At 34.9% G+C, this 18,371-nt stretch overlaps 5 protein-coding genes across 6 annotated transcripts; 4 read left to right on the top strand and 1 right to left on the bottom strand.

The window, feature by feature from the left end:
• The first annotated feature begins 1,311 nt into the window (after positions 1–1,311).
• Positions 1,312–3,484, top strand: LOC103827700 (nucleolar protein 12). The gene is made up of 6 exons (XM_009103234.3): positions 1,312–1,996; positions 2,078–2,136; positions 2,226–2,295; positions 2,387–2,518; positions 2,609–2,737; positions 2,812–3,484. The coding sequence occupies exons 1-6, from the start codon at positions 1,406–1,408 to the stop codon at positions 3,307–3,309; spliced, it is 1,479 nt and encodes a 492-aa protein (XP_009101482.1). The 5' UTR covers positions 1,312–1,405; the 3' UTR covers positions 3,310–3,484.
• A 3,574-nt stretch (positions 3,485–7,058) lies between these two features.
• Positions 7,059–8,390, top strand: LOC103827699. The gene is made up of 4 exons (XM_009103233.3): positions 7,059–7,301; positions 7,396–7,729; positions 7,801–7,943; positions 8,014–8,390. Exons 1-4 carry the CDS (start codon positions 7,215–7,217, stop codon positions 8,308–8,310), a joined length of 861 nt encoding a protein of 286 aa, XP_009101481.1. The 5' UTR covers positions 7,059–7,214; the 3' UTR covers positions 8,311–8,390.
• LOC103827698 (syntaxin-22) lies at positions 8,391–10,090 on the bottom strand. Its single transcript, XM_009103232.3, has 7 exons — positions 9,745–10,090; positions 9,573–9,666; positions 9,359–9,498; positions 9,211–9,273; positions 8,970–9,127; positions 8,794–8,894; positions 8,391–8,712 (listed from the first exon to the last, which is right to left on the bottom strand). The coding sequence occupies exons 1-7, from the start codon at positions 9,933–9,935 to the stop codon at positions 8,647–8,649; spliced, it is 813 nt and encodes a 270-aa protein (XP_009101480.1). The 5' UTR covers positions 9,936–10,090; the 3' UTR covers positions 8,391–8,646.
• Positions 10,091–10,327: 237 nt separating this feature from the next.
• LOC103827697 (binding partner of ACD11 1) lies at positions 10,328–13,059 on the top strand. 2 transcript variants are annotated; one of them, XM_009103231.3, is made up of 5 exons: positions 10,328–11,152; positions 11,528–11,631; positions 11,717–11,795; positions 12,043–12,123; positions 12,195–13,057. In XM_009103231.3, exons 1-5 carry the CDS (start codon positions 11,147–11,149, stop codon positions 12,882–12,884), a joined length of 960 nt encoding a protein of 319 aa, XP_009101479.1. In that variant the 5' UTR covers positions 10,328–11,146; the 3' UTR covers positions 12,885–13,057. The 2 variants fall into 2 exon arrangements, with proteins under 2 accessions (XP_009101479.1, XP_033128308.1); XM_033272417.1 differs by lacking the exon at positions 10,328–11,152 and adding an exon at positions 11,171–11,426 and having other exon boundaries at positions 12,195–13,059.
• A 244-nt stretch (positions 13,060–13,303) lies between these two features.
• On the top strand, positions 13,304–15,386 carry LOC103827696 (putative defensin-like protein 303). Its single transcript, XM_018659801.2, is given in 3 exon segments — positions 13,304–14,532; positions 15,085–15,210; positions 15,213–15,386. Coding segments are annotated over 3 exon segments (273 nt in total). The 5' UTR covers positions 13,304–14,477; the 3' UTR covers positions 15,305–15,386.
• The last annotated feature ends 2,985 nt before the right edge of the window (positions 15,387–18,371 follow it).

Below are 18,371 nucleotides of genomic sequence, written 5' to 3'. Positions count from 1 at the left end.
GTAGGTTGCAGATAGAACGTCGGTCACCTATATTTAACAACTTCTTAGGTACAAAGTAAGATTTGTATAAGTACACTTCAACATATGGCAAATGAATTAAGGAAGAAGGAGAGATGTGGGACTTGGCTCAGAAGGATGAGAGCCGGATGGAATGGAAGTGAAAGGTATACTCTTTGTATCTAAGTTAACTATTTGTACTTAATTTCAGTTTGTGCCTTTGGTTAGGTGAAAGATTAGTTTAGGCGATTATTGGCGTAAACCAATACACATGTCTCTATTATGCACGTGTGTAAGAAAGTCTGTAGAACGACTAAATTATAAAGTCATTTTCACTTATAATCCTAATAGTTAAAAAAAAAATGTAATCCTAATAGTTGATTGTAAGAGAAATGCACATATTGGACCGTCATGAGATTTCAGGAACTATAGACAATTTAGTAAAAAAAACATCTTACAATTTAAAGATCTATTTTGATGTGTGGCTGTGTGCTAATGCTATCTTTTAAAGTTTTTAAGGATTCTAGACCACTGATTCATTTTGTAAAGAAAATTTATATTCGAGTTTTAGTTGTTTTAGTGGATTGTTGGAAATTACTAGTTCTGAAGTAGCTATCTGACATTGAAAAGTGAATTCTGAATGAACAATATCTCATGTTTTGTTTTATTTTTCAATTTCTTCTTTTAGATATGCATAGTATCACTGGATAAATAATTAACTCTCAGAAGATCCTTATGGTCCTATCAATAGGAAGATAATTCAAAAACTACTCTCCCTAAAAGATTATCTTTTATCCAGACACTACCATAATAACATACTAAGGTATTGATCCTTTGATGTGGTCTTTCATTCATCCACCAACTAAGTTTTCAATAAATATCTCCTTTTGATTGCTACAGAGTTTCTGAAAGAAAAACTTATGTGAGTAACTCTATTACAAAGTAAATTATTGGAGCAAAACTTACTATATGATAGATTCTATTTTTGTAGGAATTATAGAGGAAAAAACAGGTACGGGTTGGAGATGGTTTAAAGAGACTAATTTATCATGATGATATATACAGTATCTCGCCCTAGAAAATATGTGAGTCCGAAATTTTCTAATCGTTAAAAATAAAATCATTTCTAGACCAATGCATCTTTGGATCAAATAAGCATATTCACTCTCTAATGTTTTCTCTTCTTATTGGACCAAAAGTGCTTCAGCCACTAATATTCGCTTTTGGGCCTAATAGTTAACGGGTTGTCTCGGTCCTTTCAAATCCGGCCTGCCGCCGCTCTGTGGTTAACAGTCAATAACAAACCCTTAATTGTCAAAAAGTTCCAAACTTCAATTTAGGGTTTCCTCAAATCTTTCTCCTTTACCTCTTTCTCTCTCTTCCTCTCTCCTTTTGAAATCGAACAAGGATGGGGAAGAAGAAGACAACGCAGGAGGCGAAAGCCGAAGAATCTCAAACCCAATCAGGGATCTTCACCACTCTCTTCTCCGGCGAGGCTGCTGAGGCCGGAGAAAGCTCTGGCTTTTCGAGTCTCTTCTCCGATAACAACCCTTTCCGGCGAAAGAAGCCTGACCCAGAACCTAATGTCGATAACGACGAAGAGGAGGAGGAAGCAACAGTTTCGCCCGCCAAGGCGAAGAAATCCAAAAAGGTGAAAACTTTGGCTTCAGATTCCGACGCGGAGGGTGATGTGGAGGGAAGTGGGTTGGAGTCGAAGAGGAAGAAGAGGAAGAGAGACGAGATTGAGAGCGAGTACGAGACGAAGAAGTACGGAACCGTGGAGGAGACGACGAAGAAGGTTGGTGAGAAGAGGAAGAAAGCTGATGAAGTGGCGGACACGATGGTTTCGAAGGAAGGGTTTGACGACGAGAGTAAGCTTCTTAGAACTGTCTTCGTTGGGAACTTGCCGTTGAAGGTTAAGAAGAAGCTTATCTTGAAGGAGTTTAGTAAGTTCGGTGAGGTTGAATCCGTGAGGATACGCTCTGTGCCTATTGTCGATGTGAGTTTCTCAACTTTTTTTCTCTTAAAGGTTTGATTTTTTTAGTTGGTGTTTGAAGTAGATTGTTTTGATTTGGTTTAGTCGAAGAGGACGAGGAAAGGAGCTATCATGTTGAAGCAAATCAACGAGAAAGCCTCAAGGTCTGTGCTTTAAAGCCCTGTTTGTGTATCCTGATGTTGAAGTTTCTGTTAAGGAGAAGTCTTTAATGTTAGTGTTTTTGAAAGTGCAGTGTTCATGCTTATGTTGTGTTTGAGACTGAGCAATCTGCTGAAGCTTCTTTGGCTCTTAACATGTCTCTGGTAATATAATAGCTTTAACATTTCTCTTTATGGTTTGAGTCTAAAGGAGTTATGTGTAGCTTCTGATTAGTGGTGTTTGGATTGTATTCAGATTGATGGGAATCATATCCGTGTTGATAGAGCATGTCCTCCTCGTAAGAAGTTGAAAGGTGAAGGTCAGGATACTCTTTTGTATGATTCAAAGAGGACAGTCTTTATAGGCAACCTCCCTTTCGACGTTAAGGTTAGTAATAGTAGTAGAAACCTCAGGGCTCTCTTGTTCGGTTGTGATTATGCAACATAGTTTCAGATTCTCAGTTTTGTTTGAACGCAGGATGAGGAGGTGTATCAGTTGTTTACTGGGAAGAGCAATCTAGAGAACAATCTAGAAGCTGTTCGTGTTATTAGAGACCCTCACCTGAACATTGGAAAAGGAATAGCTTACGTCTTGTTTAAAACAAAGGTACGTTTAGTAAAAAAAAACTTTTTGATTCTTCTGAGGTTTGGAACTGATAAGAGTCCTTTTATTCGGTTTAGGAAGCTGCAAATCTTGTGATCAAGAAAGGGTATTTGAAGCTTAGAGAAAGAGAGTTGCGTATCTCTCGAGCCAAGCCTGATGCAACACCATCAAAGAGAAAGACCAATCCCTCTGAAGCTTACTCTCCAGCTGAGAAAAGACAACACAAGGACAAAGTGGTCACACCAACTGCCACCGGGAAGGCTAATCTTTCGTATCAAGGTGTACGAGCTTCCAAATCCGGCGATGATGATAAGAAGAAGCCGTATCAGAAAAGCCCTGCGCAGTCAAAGATGAGACCTAGAAGTAGCAGCAGTGAAGGCAACAAGGGTGCTGATAGTAAGAGTGCTGTGAAGCAGCGAAGTCAGAAGCGGCCTGCAGTTGCTGCAAGGAAAGCGAAAGCAAACGCGAAAGGCTCAAAAGAGAGCGGTGGTAAGAAATTTGCAGGGACTAAGCGTAAACAAGAAAGCAGAACTCCTGAAAGCTTCTCTAAGAAGAAGAAAACAAAGCGGGTTTAGGCGGTTTTAGTTGGGCTATAAAATGTGGTTTGATGTGAACCTCTTTCTTCTCCTTTAGCTTTGGTATACTTGTCGCCTTTGTATCGTTTTATGACAATATGATATAAAACTCAGTGTAATGTTGCAACAGTTATGGTTATACCTGAGAGTTTTTTAAAAACAGTTCTTTTGATGATTTGCTTAACAGATTTATCATATACAGAAGTGCTTAAACTGAGCTACAAGCCTACAACAGTTAAGGGTGGGCGTTCGGGTTCGGATCGGGTATTTCGGATTTTCGGGTATTTCGATATAGAAGTGTAGAACCCGTTCGGGTATTTCTGTACTTCGGGTCGGGTTCGGGTATTTTAAGTTCGGTTTCGGTTATTTCGGATCGGGTTCGGATATTTAGATTTTGAAGAAAAAAAAATGAAAATTTTTATTTCTCAAATTTCTTGTATTTAAATATATAACTTTTCACTTAACTATTTTTTATTTTTAATAGATTGCATGGTTAATAGATTTGGACATAACATTTTCAAACTAAAAAGACATTAATTTGGTTATTGTTTTTAAATTTTGGATGTAACTTTTTGTTAATTGCTGAAATAAAAAGTTTGACATGCATTTTAAGCGAATAACAAATCATCTTCTACGTAATTGTATGTATATCATATGAATTTAAAGTATGTGTAGTATCAATATAAATATTTTATATAAAATGAAAGATGTAAACTATAAATATAAGGTTAATTATCATATGTTCGGTTATTTTCGGATATCCATTCGGGTTCGGATATTACCCGTTCGGGTTCGGATATCCAATCTTTCCTAATTCAATACCCGTTCGGATATTTTGCTACTTCGGTTCAGATTTCGGTTCGGGTTTTTTGGATCGGGTTCGGGTGCCACTTCGGATTTCGGGTAAAATGCCCACCCCTAACAACAGTTATGGAGTTTTATCATATAACTGTTTCACAGAAAGATAACTTTATTAAGATAAAAAAACATCAACTGTTTCGACTCTGAACAAACCAAATAGGTCTTAGGCGCTTTTAGTTGGACTATACAGTGTTGATGATGTGAACCAACAGATTTATCGTAACTTTGCTAAGGTTAAAAAGATTTTCTGTTTTATCATGTGTCTGAAGACTCTGAACAACAGTATAACAGCTTCAGTTACAAACGGGTTTTACATTTGGAATGTGGAACTCGTAAGAGAATTGTCTCAATGAATAATAACCTCTTAAGAAATAGAATGCAGCTATTATATAGCGTTTTTCACTCAATTTTGTTCATAACTAATTATGACAATGGCTAAAAATTATCATGTCCCGTGATTGGTTATATGGGCTTTGGAAACCATTCAAATTTGAAAAACTTAATTAACGCCTAGATTCTGAATTTTTTTTGTTCCAAGAATTCAAATATGAAGTCAATGATATATTCTGATTGATTGTTAACGTTTCGTGTCTATCACCGAAAGTTTATTACACGCTTTTTCTTTCCAGAATTCATACCGTCTTTTTGACCGCCATGAATCATTTCTAAAATATTAAAAAAAGATTAACACTAGAAATTAGAAATTTATATGTTAAAGGAGTAGAAAACAGAAACCGATTACTCTCCTAACTCCTAAGCAAAGGTTAATTTAAACTGCTGTCTGCAAATCACATAAAATGAAGAAATTTTTAATATAGTTTTAATTTAGAAGAGAAACACGTCTAAAGTAAAAATTTGTGCACAGACCATCCGTTCTGATCGTTTTTTTTTTTTTTTGAGAAAGGGCTTACTCCACTCGTTATGATGTTAAATAAGAACTAAAAACAAATCACTTCAAAAGCGTGTATATATAATTCTTTTTTATGAACTCGAGAAAAACGTATATATATAATCTTGATCAAGTAGCTATTCAAGAAATCAGGATTAAAGTTGTATCAAATCGGGGAAAACAAACCGTTTTAAAGAAACTGATGATAAAATATAAATCCATATATCAAACTATAAAGCTTGTTTCATTTACGATCAAAAGTCAAAAATAAACTTAAAACAGAAATCCAAATAAAACATCATATATGCACGCATATTTACATATATGTACTTGAGTTACCATATGTTCTAGGTCATGCTTGACTCCTTGTACGCCACTGGCAGCTGATTTTTTCAACCAAAATCAATATCTACTTGTGGCATACAGGGAGCCAGGCATGAGACAAGTATGTATGTATGCATGTATATTTGAATACGAGACCTTGAAACATGAACGTTAGTCGTCGATCTTGGCTTGAATCGAATCAGAATCCTTGTTTATTATTGTTGGGAGAGAAAATGAACGTAGAGAGATATTGAAGACTTATGAGTTAGGTAGCACAAATGTATATATAGAAGAAAGTAAGAGCAGCGCTAATTATGCTATTGCCAAATTTTAAATAAATAAATTAAAAGCATATGAACAAAGTTGGGTTTCCATTAACTCAATTTCCTTAAAGGCTTCTCTTTTCCCACAATATGTTATTTATTGAGAATAAAAGTTTGCAAATAATATTGTTTTAAAATGTAATTAAAAACAAAGTTAATTGATATCGTGAATCGTGATACTTATTCGTAACTAAGATATCATTATAACTTTTGCTTAACTCCAACATATATATTTCTATATTGTAAGATGAAATCGAATTATGGATTCTTCTTCCTAGAAAGATAAAAAGATTATACAGCGTGCGTACCTACTTAGTTACTTTAAGTTATTTGAATGTTTTATAGGAGAATTTCGTATTATAAAGGGATTTTTAGAAAATATAGAATAAATGGGCCATATATCGATCAATCATCTCCACCACCACAACGGACCTACATCTTTCATTCCGATCCAAAACTTTGGCGTTGGACAATTCAGAATGGTATCCCATTACATCTTGATTTGTTTTGTTTTATTTTATTTTATTAGGGTATGCGTTTCAGCAATGTGTTCGTCTTTAAAGGTTATGATTTTTGTGTGTATCAGAACTTTTCTTGGGAAATTGTAAAATTAAACGTGAAAAGCAAAAAGAAGACAAAACTTAGTTTACGTTTTGCTTTTAACCGTTTAACATTCGTATCTGAAATCTGATAAATAATGATAACTAACACATAAATGCTACTTTAAAACAAGTAACATACGAATGCAAACACACATGATTGAATCAAAATCTTAAATCTTTGCAAACTTTGAAATAGTATGAAAAATGATTTCTTGAGATCACAGGGAACACAATTGTTTTAGACAACGTATACAGACTATGAACACAATTTTGCTTTATGAATTATGACCAACAAAGGTTTAAGTCATTTCAAACAAAACATTGCAAACGCTCTTGACATGTTGCCGTTACGTCAAAGATGATTATAACAAAAAAAAAAGAAAAAGACAACACCATGTTATCGAGTAAAAGTAAAAGTTCAAATATAAAATCATGTAGTTTCACGTTTTCAAAATTTTGGTTAGCAATGAAACAGTTTACTGAATGAACAAGGTTTAGATATGAGAATTCAATTTCAAAAGCTTAAATTCGCTTCGTCTTTTGACCAAAAAAGATTTCTCTGTCTTTTCGTATCTCATTGTGGGCTCTTTCGCTTTTTAACAATAAATACTTATTATGTTTTAAAAAAAGGTTTTCTTTCCCCAGGCCTGACCGAATAATAACATACACTCATCTGTGGTTTAAAAAAAAAATAATAATTAAGTTGTCGCTTGAACATAAGGACTGAACCGGCCCATTTAGAAACCAAACTGGGCCGAGAGTGGGCTGGCTTGACCGGCGACTTATTCAGTTGATCGCCGGCGAGTAGTAGAGCTTGAAGAAGAGTTACGAAACAAAATGGAATCGAGAGTTAGCTAATCTATCTTTCTCTCTTCCCTTCTCACTCTCACTTCGAAAAAACAACCGATGGGTAGCAAACGCGGGAGATCGGTGATAGCCGCGACCTTCATCTTCTTCGCGATCTCATGTTTGAATTCCATCTCAACTACTCAGGTTAGCAATCTCGCTCTCGAACTATTCAGAGATAAAAATGATTCAGATTAGATCGAATTCGATGCAATTAAATCTTCAATCTACGATCTTTCAGGTTGGAACAAGCATGTTAGATTCGGACACGTTTTGTATCTCCGACCAATACATCATGCAGTCTTATTTCACGACACAGAGCTCCTTAAACGAGTCAGAGTTTCGAAACTTCCTGCGTCTTCAACAATGTTCTGAGAACATTCCTTATGAAAAAGATGTTCCTGTTGTAGCAATGCTACAACACAGAGAGGTAGCAGGTGAAGGTTCGCATCGTCATCTACTTACAACCATCGGGCTTCGTCAGTCTCACCTTCACGAGCTTGTGATCGTTGAGCGGTTGCCTTTGGGTGTTTTTGCTGACCCTTTCGAGCTTCAGAGTCTTCAGCAACGCAGAGGTTAAACATCATTAGAAAAATCTGTTAGCTTTAATAAGTCTTTTGATCTTATGATTATGAATCTCTTGCAGCTTTCAGTGATGTTTCTGTGTTTGGAGACACTGATCTCGAGCAGCCTTCGTTCAGATCAAACAGGTCTGTCGTTGAGATTCATGTCGAAATCAATGGGAATGGTGAAATCAGCGTTGAGCTTCCTTTACATGCTCGCTATCAGGTAAACTCTTGTCACTTCCATCTCAAAGTAAGACACTTTGTTTATCTTGTTTCTCTGCTTATCTCTCCAGCCTATTGGGGAGAGTGGATACTCTAGAGTGGAGTTTGTAGAGCCAGACTTGTTCTTGTGCTCTAGATATGTACCAGACCAGGAACATGAACAGAGGAGATGCTTGGTTTTGTCAGTAGGCAGATCAAAGACCCAAACCAGATCCGTTGTCTGGGATATCCCTGCTGGAATCAGAAGTCATACAGAGTATGTTTCTGTTATTACATTTGTGGCTGCGGTTTTATCCGCATTTTCAATCCTTGTTGCATCTGTATTGAGCTCAAAGGTTGAATCTTGTAAGAACACAAAGGAGCTATGATATAAGCGTTTTGTTCTTCTTTGTGATAGTCACGGGACTTTTTGTGATTCCTCTTAAATCTCAATAACATTTGGGAAACATTAAACCGGTTCAAACCATTTTCTTGAATGATAGGACAAGCTCCAACAAATAGTTTGCACAACAAAAGAAACCAACGCACACACACACACACGCTCTGTTACATTCACCAATAGACCCTCAAACCGAACCAAACCAATGCAAAACCAAACTTCTAAGTTTTTGTTTATAAGTTGCCTTATATACTAAGTAGTCACACTCTTTGATGCCTTAAACATCGATGAATACATTTAAATTCTTGTTCTTGCTTTACCAAAATCAAGCTGCAAGTACGATGATCACGATCAGGAGTACAATGCCAAATATCACCAAGAGCAAGCACGTCTGCGTTGTAAACAAGATCAAGACATTAGAGTGTGGCCTAAAACCATCCCAAAGGTTCCTTTTAGTTTTGAGTGTTTATACCAGAGATGAGTTTGATCTTTGTGTTTTGGAGGCTTGAGCTAGCTGAGATTTTCCTTGAGCAGTTGCAGCTCGAGAGTTGTCAATGTGAGTACCAATATCATCTGCCAATTTAAAAGGAGAAAGTGAGCTCTATAACTGCATAACTGAGGGCATTTTGTTAAAATAGATTAACTTACCTATCATGACTCCTTGGTCGTTAACTAGAACAGCAAGATCTTTGAATATTTCGTTAACCTCGCCAATTTGAGTATGGATCTCTTGTATCCCTTGCTCTCTTTCTTCGATCACAGCTTCGTTGAACGCAATCTCGTTGTCTAACAATACAAGTTCCTGCCTGCAACCAAATCAAACAAGACCAAGATAAAGTTTGCATCACAAAACGAGTTGGAGATGGGTATTATTATTATTATTACCAACCTTTTTGACTCCATAACTTGTGCCCGCTGTTCTGGGATCTTATCAGCTTCACTCGCTGTATAGCTAAAACATGATTCAATATAAAATATATTAACAAAGCCTTAAACTTTTTATGCTTCACATTCCAAAAACCTTATTGTTGACAAACCTAGAGGGATGAGCAGAAGGAGGGACGAGAGGAGCATAAGCGGTTTCTCTTTCAGCAGCTGTCTGCTGAGCTTTCTGAAACTCTTTCAACACAGCTTGAAAGTCCTTTGCAAGCTTAGCATCTGCAATCTTCTTACTTGGCTACAACAAACATTTAACAAACCATCATCATCAAACTCCAACAAAACCAAAGAAGAAAAGATTGTGACTTTTACATTGACACCGCTTCGATGATCAGTTTCACTAGCTTCTTTAAGCTTAGCAGAAGTATCCTTCACAAGCTGTCCTATATGCAACCTTGTCTTGTGCCTATAACGCAAATCAACCATTAGAGTCAATTCTGAGCAGCTACAAAAAAATAAAATGATTTTTAAATTTCAATCTTACAGCTTCTCACGGAGCTCGGGCGTGTCTTTGGGAGTACCGAGCGTGTTAACGAGCCGCTGAAACGTGGAGACTCCGGTATTGATCTGGAAGATACCGGAAGCGACGGCTTGCGTCGAATCTTGGCGACCACCACCACCGCCATTGATCTTCCTCGATCTTCCTTTCCCAGCTTCCAAATCTTGAAAACTCATCTTCTCTCTTTCGTGCCTATCTCTCTCTCTCTCCAACGATGAACGATTTGGTTTGAGAAGGGAAAATGATGAATGAGGGGTCAAGGCGTGAATCGTGGAGACAGATAGACAGAACTTGAAAAGCGTTTTTTTTCTTATAACTGATTAGAAGAGATGAAAGGCGAGATCAATTTTTGTTTCTTTCTGGTCCTTTCATTTCTATTTACTTACTAATGTCTCCTTATTTTATTGTTTAGTGTAGGTTTGCATACTTTTGGCGTTTTAAGGTATAGAAAATTTAATAGTTTGTGTTTGATTTGGTGTGCATTAGGAGTGGGACAGAAATCAACCTGAACTGAACCAAATTCTGACCAAACCAAAATATATATCCAAGAACATTTGATTGATATTTTTAACAACTTGAATAGTTTGTTTTTTTTTTGTTCGGTTTAAAACCGAACTGAACCAAAACCAATATATTTAGTAGTTAGCTTAAATAATATATTCATGATATTAAGATATTACCATCCTTTGATATAAACTCAACTTTTTAGCATTGATGATCAAAAGTGATGTTTGTTTTCTTTTATGTTGTGTAGATTGCTTTTAAGTGAATTACACCAAATCCAAGCCAATATTAATTCGATATAAACCAAACTCAACATAAATCAAACCGAATACAAATTAAACATAATCAAAATGGAATCAACCCAAAATTGAACCAAAATGGTCATGCCTAATTTATATACACAAAATCAGTTTCAGTAAACATTTAGTTGTAGTTTATTTTGGTTGTTCTCCATCTATTTAAAGTTACGGAGCAGTCACAGTTTAACTATTCATAAATCGGCCGGGGGGTTAATTTATAATTAAGATATTCAGTGATGAGGTTACTTTACAAGTGGCCGTCCGACGTGGATGATTGTAATTGGTGGATAAAGTGATTATGTCACGTCTAAAATAATAAAGTATATGTTATTATTTAATTAAATGGAATCGTTCCCGACAAAGCAAAAGCTCTACGCACGACAACCTTCTCTGTCCCTTCACACGTATAAAGTCGCCGGCGAGAGAAGAAGTTTCCGGACAGTCACGCGTGCCATTTTCTCAATATAAATAGAATTCACATTTTTGTTTCTCACACCATCAAAAATTTTCTTTCTTCAAATTCGTTCTTCGCTGGTAAAAGAGAAAATCTTCCGTTACATCAGATTTCTAAGAGTTTCTCAGCAATGTCGGTGAGTTTTTCATATCCAGAGTTTCTTATTCGTCTCGAATTGGTATGGTTGGGATCGCCTGATGCGAAAAGATCTGTTGAAATTGGCCAAATCCAAGCTGAGAATCGCTAATTTTTGGAGTTACATTATTGAAAATGTGATTAGTATTGGGTCTCGATTAATATTGTAATGTATATTTCGAAACCAGATCCTATAACCATTACAATTGTGATTAGTATTTTATGAAACTATTTTAACCTTTGGAGTTAAATACTTGTAGACAATCAAAGCAAAGGTAATTCATAATCTGACAATTTCGTTGACTTTAGCAATGATAGTCTTAACATTGTTCTGTTCTTTTTTTCTAAAAGAAAATTTCGTTGTTTCTATTTGCAGATGGTAACTGTAAAAGTTAGCAATGTTTCTCTAGCAGTAACGGAACGAGAACTCAAAGAATTTTTTTCTTTTTCCGGCGAGATTGTTCACCTCGAGATGCAAAGGTCGGTTCTTTTTACTTTGTACTACAATTCACTCGAAATTAAACTCTTATGTGTTCTTACAAAACATTGGGTTTGATTTCTACAGTGAGAATGAAGGAGGTTCTAAGCTAGCATATGTTACATTCAAAGATTTACAAGGAGCTGAGACCGCAGTTCTCCTCACTGTAAACTTCTTTTTTTCTCTTAACCCTTGTTCACATATTGTAGCACTTTTCTTTCATGCATGACTCGTCTTTTATAACGTGAAAGCTACGTAATCCAACAAAACTCCGATTTTAAATGAACTTTTATATAAATTGAGACCCCTAACTGAATCTTTTAACATGCATTTGATGTTCAATTAAAATATATTTGCACAAGACCACCTCTAAGTTCCAGACCGCTCTGTTTTGATGTTGATCTTGCTTGCAGGGAGCGACAATTGTTGATTCATCGGTCACGGTCACAATGTCACCAGATTACCAACTACCTCCTGATGCGTTAGCTTCCATTGTAATCTCCTTAAAATTCCATTTCTTGAACAACAAAAACTCTCGTGTGACTTTCAATTTTTGTGTCCTTAGGAATCATCGAAAGAGAGCGACAAATCATCATCATCATCTCCTCCAAAGGAAGATGTATCTGTATTCAGAAAGGCTGAAGATGTCGTACGCAATATGATTTCGAAAGGGTTTATTCTTGGGAAAGACGCGATAGCTAAAGCAAAAAGCCTTGATGAGAAGCATCAGCTCACATCAACAGCTTCAGCTAAAGTCACATCCTTCGACAAGAGAATCGGGTTCACTGAGAAAATCAACACCGGGACAACTGCTGTGAGCGGGAAAGTCAAAGAAGTTGATCAGAAGTTTCAAGTCACTGAGAAAACCAAATCAGCAATCGCTGCGGCAGAGCAAACCGTGAGCAATGCTGGCTCCACCATAATGAAAAACCGGTATGTTTTGACTGGTACCACGTGGGTTGCTGGTGCGTTTGAAAAAGTGAGTAAAGCTGCAGAAGAAGTCGGACAAAAGGCGAAGGAGAAAGTTGGAAGGGCTCAAGAAGATGAAGAGAAGAAAAAAGAGGTTGATGAAGTAGCTAGTGTTCATTTTTCTGAATCACCAAAGGCTTTAGACCAACCAGAACAAGATTCAAAACTCTCTGTATCACCAAAGGATTTAGACCAACCAGAACACGATTCAAAACTCTCTGAATCACAGCTGCAACCGCATAAACAGGAGGAGTCTACTCCAAGTGTTGCTTCGGGACAGCCTTGAAATACATATAAGAATCTTTAAATTTTGTTGCTGCTGCTGCTGTTGTTGTTTACTTTCTTTCTTCTTGTTTCTCTTCACTTGTAAAAAAATGGTGAGTCTCCTGAAAATTAAACCTTCTTTTTTTTGTGTTGTTGTTGCTAAGGGTATTAAATAAATTACGTTATTGTTTTAAATATCAATAAAATAGTCGCTTGAAATTTGCCCAAACCTTTTGTTTCTCTGTCAACAACTTAGAGAATATATGTTATAACATAAAGAGGAGAATCTTCGCTGGCGGACTCTTCTAAATGATCGGTTATTGCATTAATTGTCTATGTATGTCGGGGAAGCCATTGAATGAATAGATTAGTTTCATAGCATCTGAATGCATGTGGTAGGAATGTAGGATATGTGAGATGACACCAAGTAGGCTGTACCCCTTCGTTGATTGATGTTAGTTCTTCTTCTTTAAGTGATCTGATAATTGGCTGAAAAATATGCCTTCAGATTTTTTGTCCATTTTTGATGTGTAGTGATACAATTCTAATTACATCTTTGATAAGAAGATATCTATGATGAATCTACAACACAATAATATTTTTTATCCAACAAAAGACCTTGCTTCATACAGGATTTGGAGTGAGTTTGTATTTGAAGTTGTAAGAACCTTACAAGTTGAATCTTTTGGTGGTGAATCTTCTACTGACAGTATAAGCATCGTTCCAATAATGGCGGTCCCAAATGGCTTTGTTAATAACGGGAGGATATTCCATTCTTTTTCTAGTACAATGAGATATTTCTCCTTTTTCATACTCTCCAATAAAAAGAAACATATTTTGGTTAAACACAATAATGGTTTTGTTGTAAAATGATGCAATATTTTTTCATAAAACAAAACCTTCAGAGAAGAAAGTCACCCCATCGGAGACTTTCCTCCCTTCTGTCTCAGCTTGAAACTTTTTTTTTGACTAGGAAAATTTTCCAGTCGGCTAATATTTCTGCAGAAGTTAATTAAAACTTATTATCCAGAATTTTGTTGGTGTTTATTGAATCCTTTTATTTTATCTTTGTATATATATTTCCAATTTCATATATCTTGTGAAGAGAAATAAACTTCACGTGTCTTATGAAGACAATACATATAGTTGTTATTTGTTACTTGATGTAGCTGTAAAAATCAACTCAAAACATATAGTAATTAATTATAAATATGAAGGAGATATAGTGAATATAGAACTCATAATAAGATTATAATAAAAATTATAAATATAATAGATGTTATTCACTAGTAAAAAAACATTGTAAAAATATTAATATATTTCTTAAATATAGGCTTTTATTTTCTTGGAAATATATTAAAATGTAATCAGTGATCATTAATACTCCATAAGTCCTTATGTAGGCTATAAATTGTAACCAATGGTAAAAATCAATAGTCCATATGTCTAGTGGTCCGATTCACCATACTTCTTTTATAAGAAGTTAATCAAATAAGTTATGGTAAATAATGTCATATTCATTGTACCATCATACTCAGAAATCATATATAACTAAAGAAAAAATGGCTATGGTTCGTAAAAAATTAAAATTGAATATAGTAACCAAAGTATAAAGATGAACTCAAACAAAGCAACCTTCTTCTTGGTCTTGTTCATTGTAGCTGCCGTCTGTGAGTCCTAATTTAAATATTTGATTTTTCACTACGCTTATATCAATATGAATCTACACGAAGACCCACACAAATATTTGTGTAGATTATATATTTGATGACAATAACATATAGGCGATTTTCATGTATCTTAAATGGGGGTTTATATATAGATTAGCGGGTAAATTTTCTGTTGTTTCAAGTAAATGCTATTTTACATTTAGTTTGAATAATATGAGGTTTTAGACTAAAATTTGTTTATTTCATCAAACGAATTATATTATGTAGGAGGGATCAATTTCAGTTACTTTGGTGTGGGTTCATCTATTTCTGTAAAAAGAAACCAAAATAAAACCAGTCATCTAATCTGGATCCAATTGTTTGCGGTTTTAATTTTAGATCAGAATCAAATATATTAATCTGAATTCGATGTTGTACTATACATAATATATAATTGTATACATTTTAAGGTGGGGAGGGAGAGGGCAAGTGGGGTTTCATGTCATTGTTTATGTTTAATCCGAATAAACACCTATTTATTTGAATTTTTTTTTTGGGATAATCTATATGAAGGTATAACTATGACAGAAAGCAAGTGTCAAGGAAACATAGATTGCAGAGAAGCACCTCATAAACAACCGTGTCCGGTGCCTCTCGCATGTCTATTTGGTAGCTGTATTTGTCCCTGGAAAAGTCACTCTACATTCCACCTTGTCAAATCAAATGTGCACATTCTGGAAAAAAAGTTGTAGATCAGTATGATTCCGATCATTGTGTTTGTGGTGACAAATAAGATAAAAATGTGACAACAATATAACTTGCAAATGTTGAATAAAAAATAATAATTATTGTTCCATTTTTTAGATCACCTGAAATTACTCAATCCTTTTGTTCCTTTCTCATCATCTTACCGATTAAATTAGTGAGGATCAACTATCTATTTCTCTATGAAACTATCATATAGCATCAGATCTCCACCAAATTATGGTCTCGTTCTAGATCTCCATGAATTGAAAGTTGTAAACTTATTTTTCTCCCATAGTTCCAAACTTAATTTTCCATAAACAATGGTCTTAATCAGTTTACTCTTAAACAACCATTGAAATCAATTTAACCAAATATTTTAAACCAATTTAACCAAACAAAAACCTAATTTCGTAAAGGAAATTTGATCACCTTCTTCACAAACCTTTCTTCTCCTTCACCAACGCCATGGCAGGAAATCTGATCTTCTCACATGATCTTAAACCAAACGTTGTGGACATCAAACTCATTCTCCTCATGTTGACTTGACACATCTCTGTAACAATTTACTGATGAGAGCGAAAGCAGTATAAGGCAGAAACTTGTAGTTTTGGCATCCATGATTACGCAGCAGATGATTGAGCAAGGAGTGCTAGATTGCTTACTTGAAGAAGGTATTGTTGTATAACATTAAAGTAGCTTTTGTCTTTACGGTTTCGTTTTAACCTTGATGATTCTGTTCTCGCAGGAGAAACTGACGATGCACTAATGGGGATTCTCAGAGTTAGTAACCTTTTGAGCTTAAGTCTCGTGGAATCATCAATTAGAGTTCACAAGATAACAGAGTCAGATCACTTTGTTATAGCCGCAAACGATGGTTTATTTAATTTTTTCAGCAACAAAGAGGTGATAGAACTGGTGCATGCCTTCATTTCTAGTAATCCTTGTGGTGAACTAATGATCCATCAAATTTTCTACTTGAATGTCTTGTAGCTAAAGCTGCTGCCTCCGTTGGCAAGCTTCTTGTTTTGAATGTGTTATTGATCAGTTATAAAATCTGCAGTTTCCATTAAAAAGAAATTGATTGTAGGCTTCACGTTAAAAGAATTGTGAATGCTCCGGGTGGGAGGTACAGATCAACGCACTTCAGGCTTCTACGTTCGTGTGTGACTTGCGATGATTAATGATGATGGTAACAAATCTCTTGTTTCGTTTGGGTTGAGATGGCTGTTGAAGAAGATTAAATAAATTATATATAAAATTGGGGTTTTATTTGGTTTAGATAATTTTAAAGTGTTTGGTTAAGAGTAATCTGATTAAAACTATTGTCTATGTTTTGAACTATCGATTTAGAGAGAAATAAGTTTACAACTTTAAATTCATGAAGATCTATAACGTGGTCATAGTTTGCTGGAGATATGATGTGCTATATGATAATTTTCATAGAAAAATAGATTGTTAGTGAAATATGTTCTGATCCAAAAAGAAAATTTTAATCGGGGTACACTTAATTTTTTTTAATCCTGGACACTTTTACTTTTTGTGCACTAAAGTAAGAATATTTCATGGAAACTAACATATATTATACAAAAATAAAAAACAAAAAACAATAAGGAGCAAGTCACCCATAGACGTATACGTCTATCCTAACTAGTAGCCGGTCGTCGACAAAGCATAATTAAATAAGAAAGAATTACATCATAGGACAATTTTAAGTTTTTTATTACACAATGGGACAGTTTATGCTACCAAAGCAGTTTCTAGTAACTGTGTTTCCTTCTTTCCCATTTCCTAAACGATCTAGTCAGCTTGCAACTAACTCTTTTTCTAACTAAGAATAGTGTATTAGCGGGAATTAACCTCCTCCACACATCTATATGCTATCTCAATGGTCCAGATTAATTCTTCATTGTTGACAAGACAGATTAATTGGTGAGATTTCATCACAGCCCTTCTGAAATCTTTTTTTTTTAATTCTTTTCCAACAAATTGAGTTTTACAAAATTTATTCAAGAGATCGCAAAATCTCGTCGATTCTCTTTTCAATTTTTTTTTTCAATTTTTTCAACATACCACTGTGAGATCTCGTCGTTGTACGTCTTGATTAGCCGGAGACAGACATCAATTTTAAGAAGACAGCACTCAGCCATAGAGATTTGGAACAAATCGTTCATCAAATCAGAAACCAAAAAAATCACTTTTGTTCGAACTTTTAAGATTAAACCATGAATTATGATTGAAAGCTATCACATCTGGGTAAAATACATCAAAAACAAGTTGATAGTGTAAAGAATCGTAGAAAATAAGCAAGATATGCAGATATTAGGGTTTCTGGTCGACAATGGATAAGGAAGAAGATGAGGTTATTTTTGTAATTTTGCAACATTAATGAAAAAATACATTAAGAAAAAAGTCGTATGTACATTACATTCAAATTGTACATATGTACAAATTTCTATGTACGCTCCGATCGTGTCGTGTGCCACTGCAACTGAAGTTAATGTACACATTTATATATATACTTCTTGTACATGGTTACCAAACCACATAACTCAATGTTGTGTTCTACTTGTACATCGCTTTTAAACTATATACATATACACGTGTAATTATATAGATAATATATATTTGTATACGGTTACTAAACTACACAAATCAAGCAAAATTGTATATTAACCTTGTATTCTACTTGTACATCACTTCAATAATATACACATGTACATAAGTAAATATGTACACATACACACAAGTAAATGTGTATAGTAAACATGTACACATGTATACATGTGGACAGTCAAAATTATGTAAACATGTAAATGTAAATATGTACAGTAAACATGTAAATGTAAATATTTATAAACCAATATACATATGTCTAATCAGGTTTACATGTGGATTTTGCGGCTTACTGTGCATATAGATAATGTAACGTATATGTGTACACGATGCATATGTGACCGATCCAAAATATTTACTAACCTGTGTACATGTATATATGTTTAGTAACAAGTGTACACGTGGATATACAATCTAGTGAACCCAGTATAACTATTGTACATGTATATATATATATACATGTACAATTAAGTTATATGTATGTTATAATGTTTGAGTTC

This window comes from Brassica rapa, chromosome A06, assembly GCF_000309985.2.
Source record: "Brassica rapa cultivar Chiifu-401-42 chromosome A06, CAAS_Brap_v3.01, whole genome shotgun sequence".
NCBI lineage: Eukaryota > Viridiplantae > Streptophyta > Magnoliopsida > Brassicales > Brassicaceae > Brassica > Brassica rapa.
This window is presented reverse-complemented; position numbering and strand designations above follow the sequence as displayed.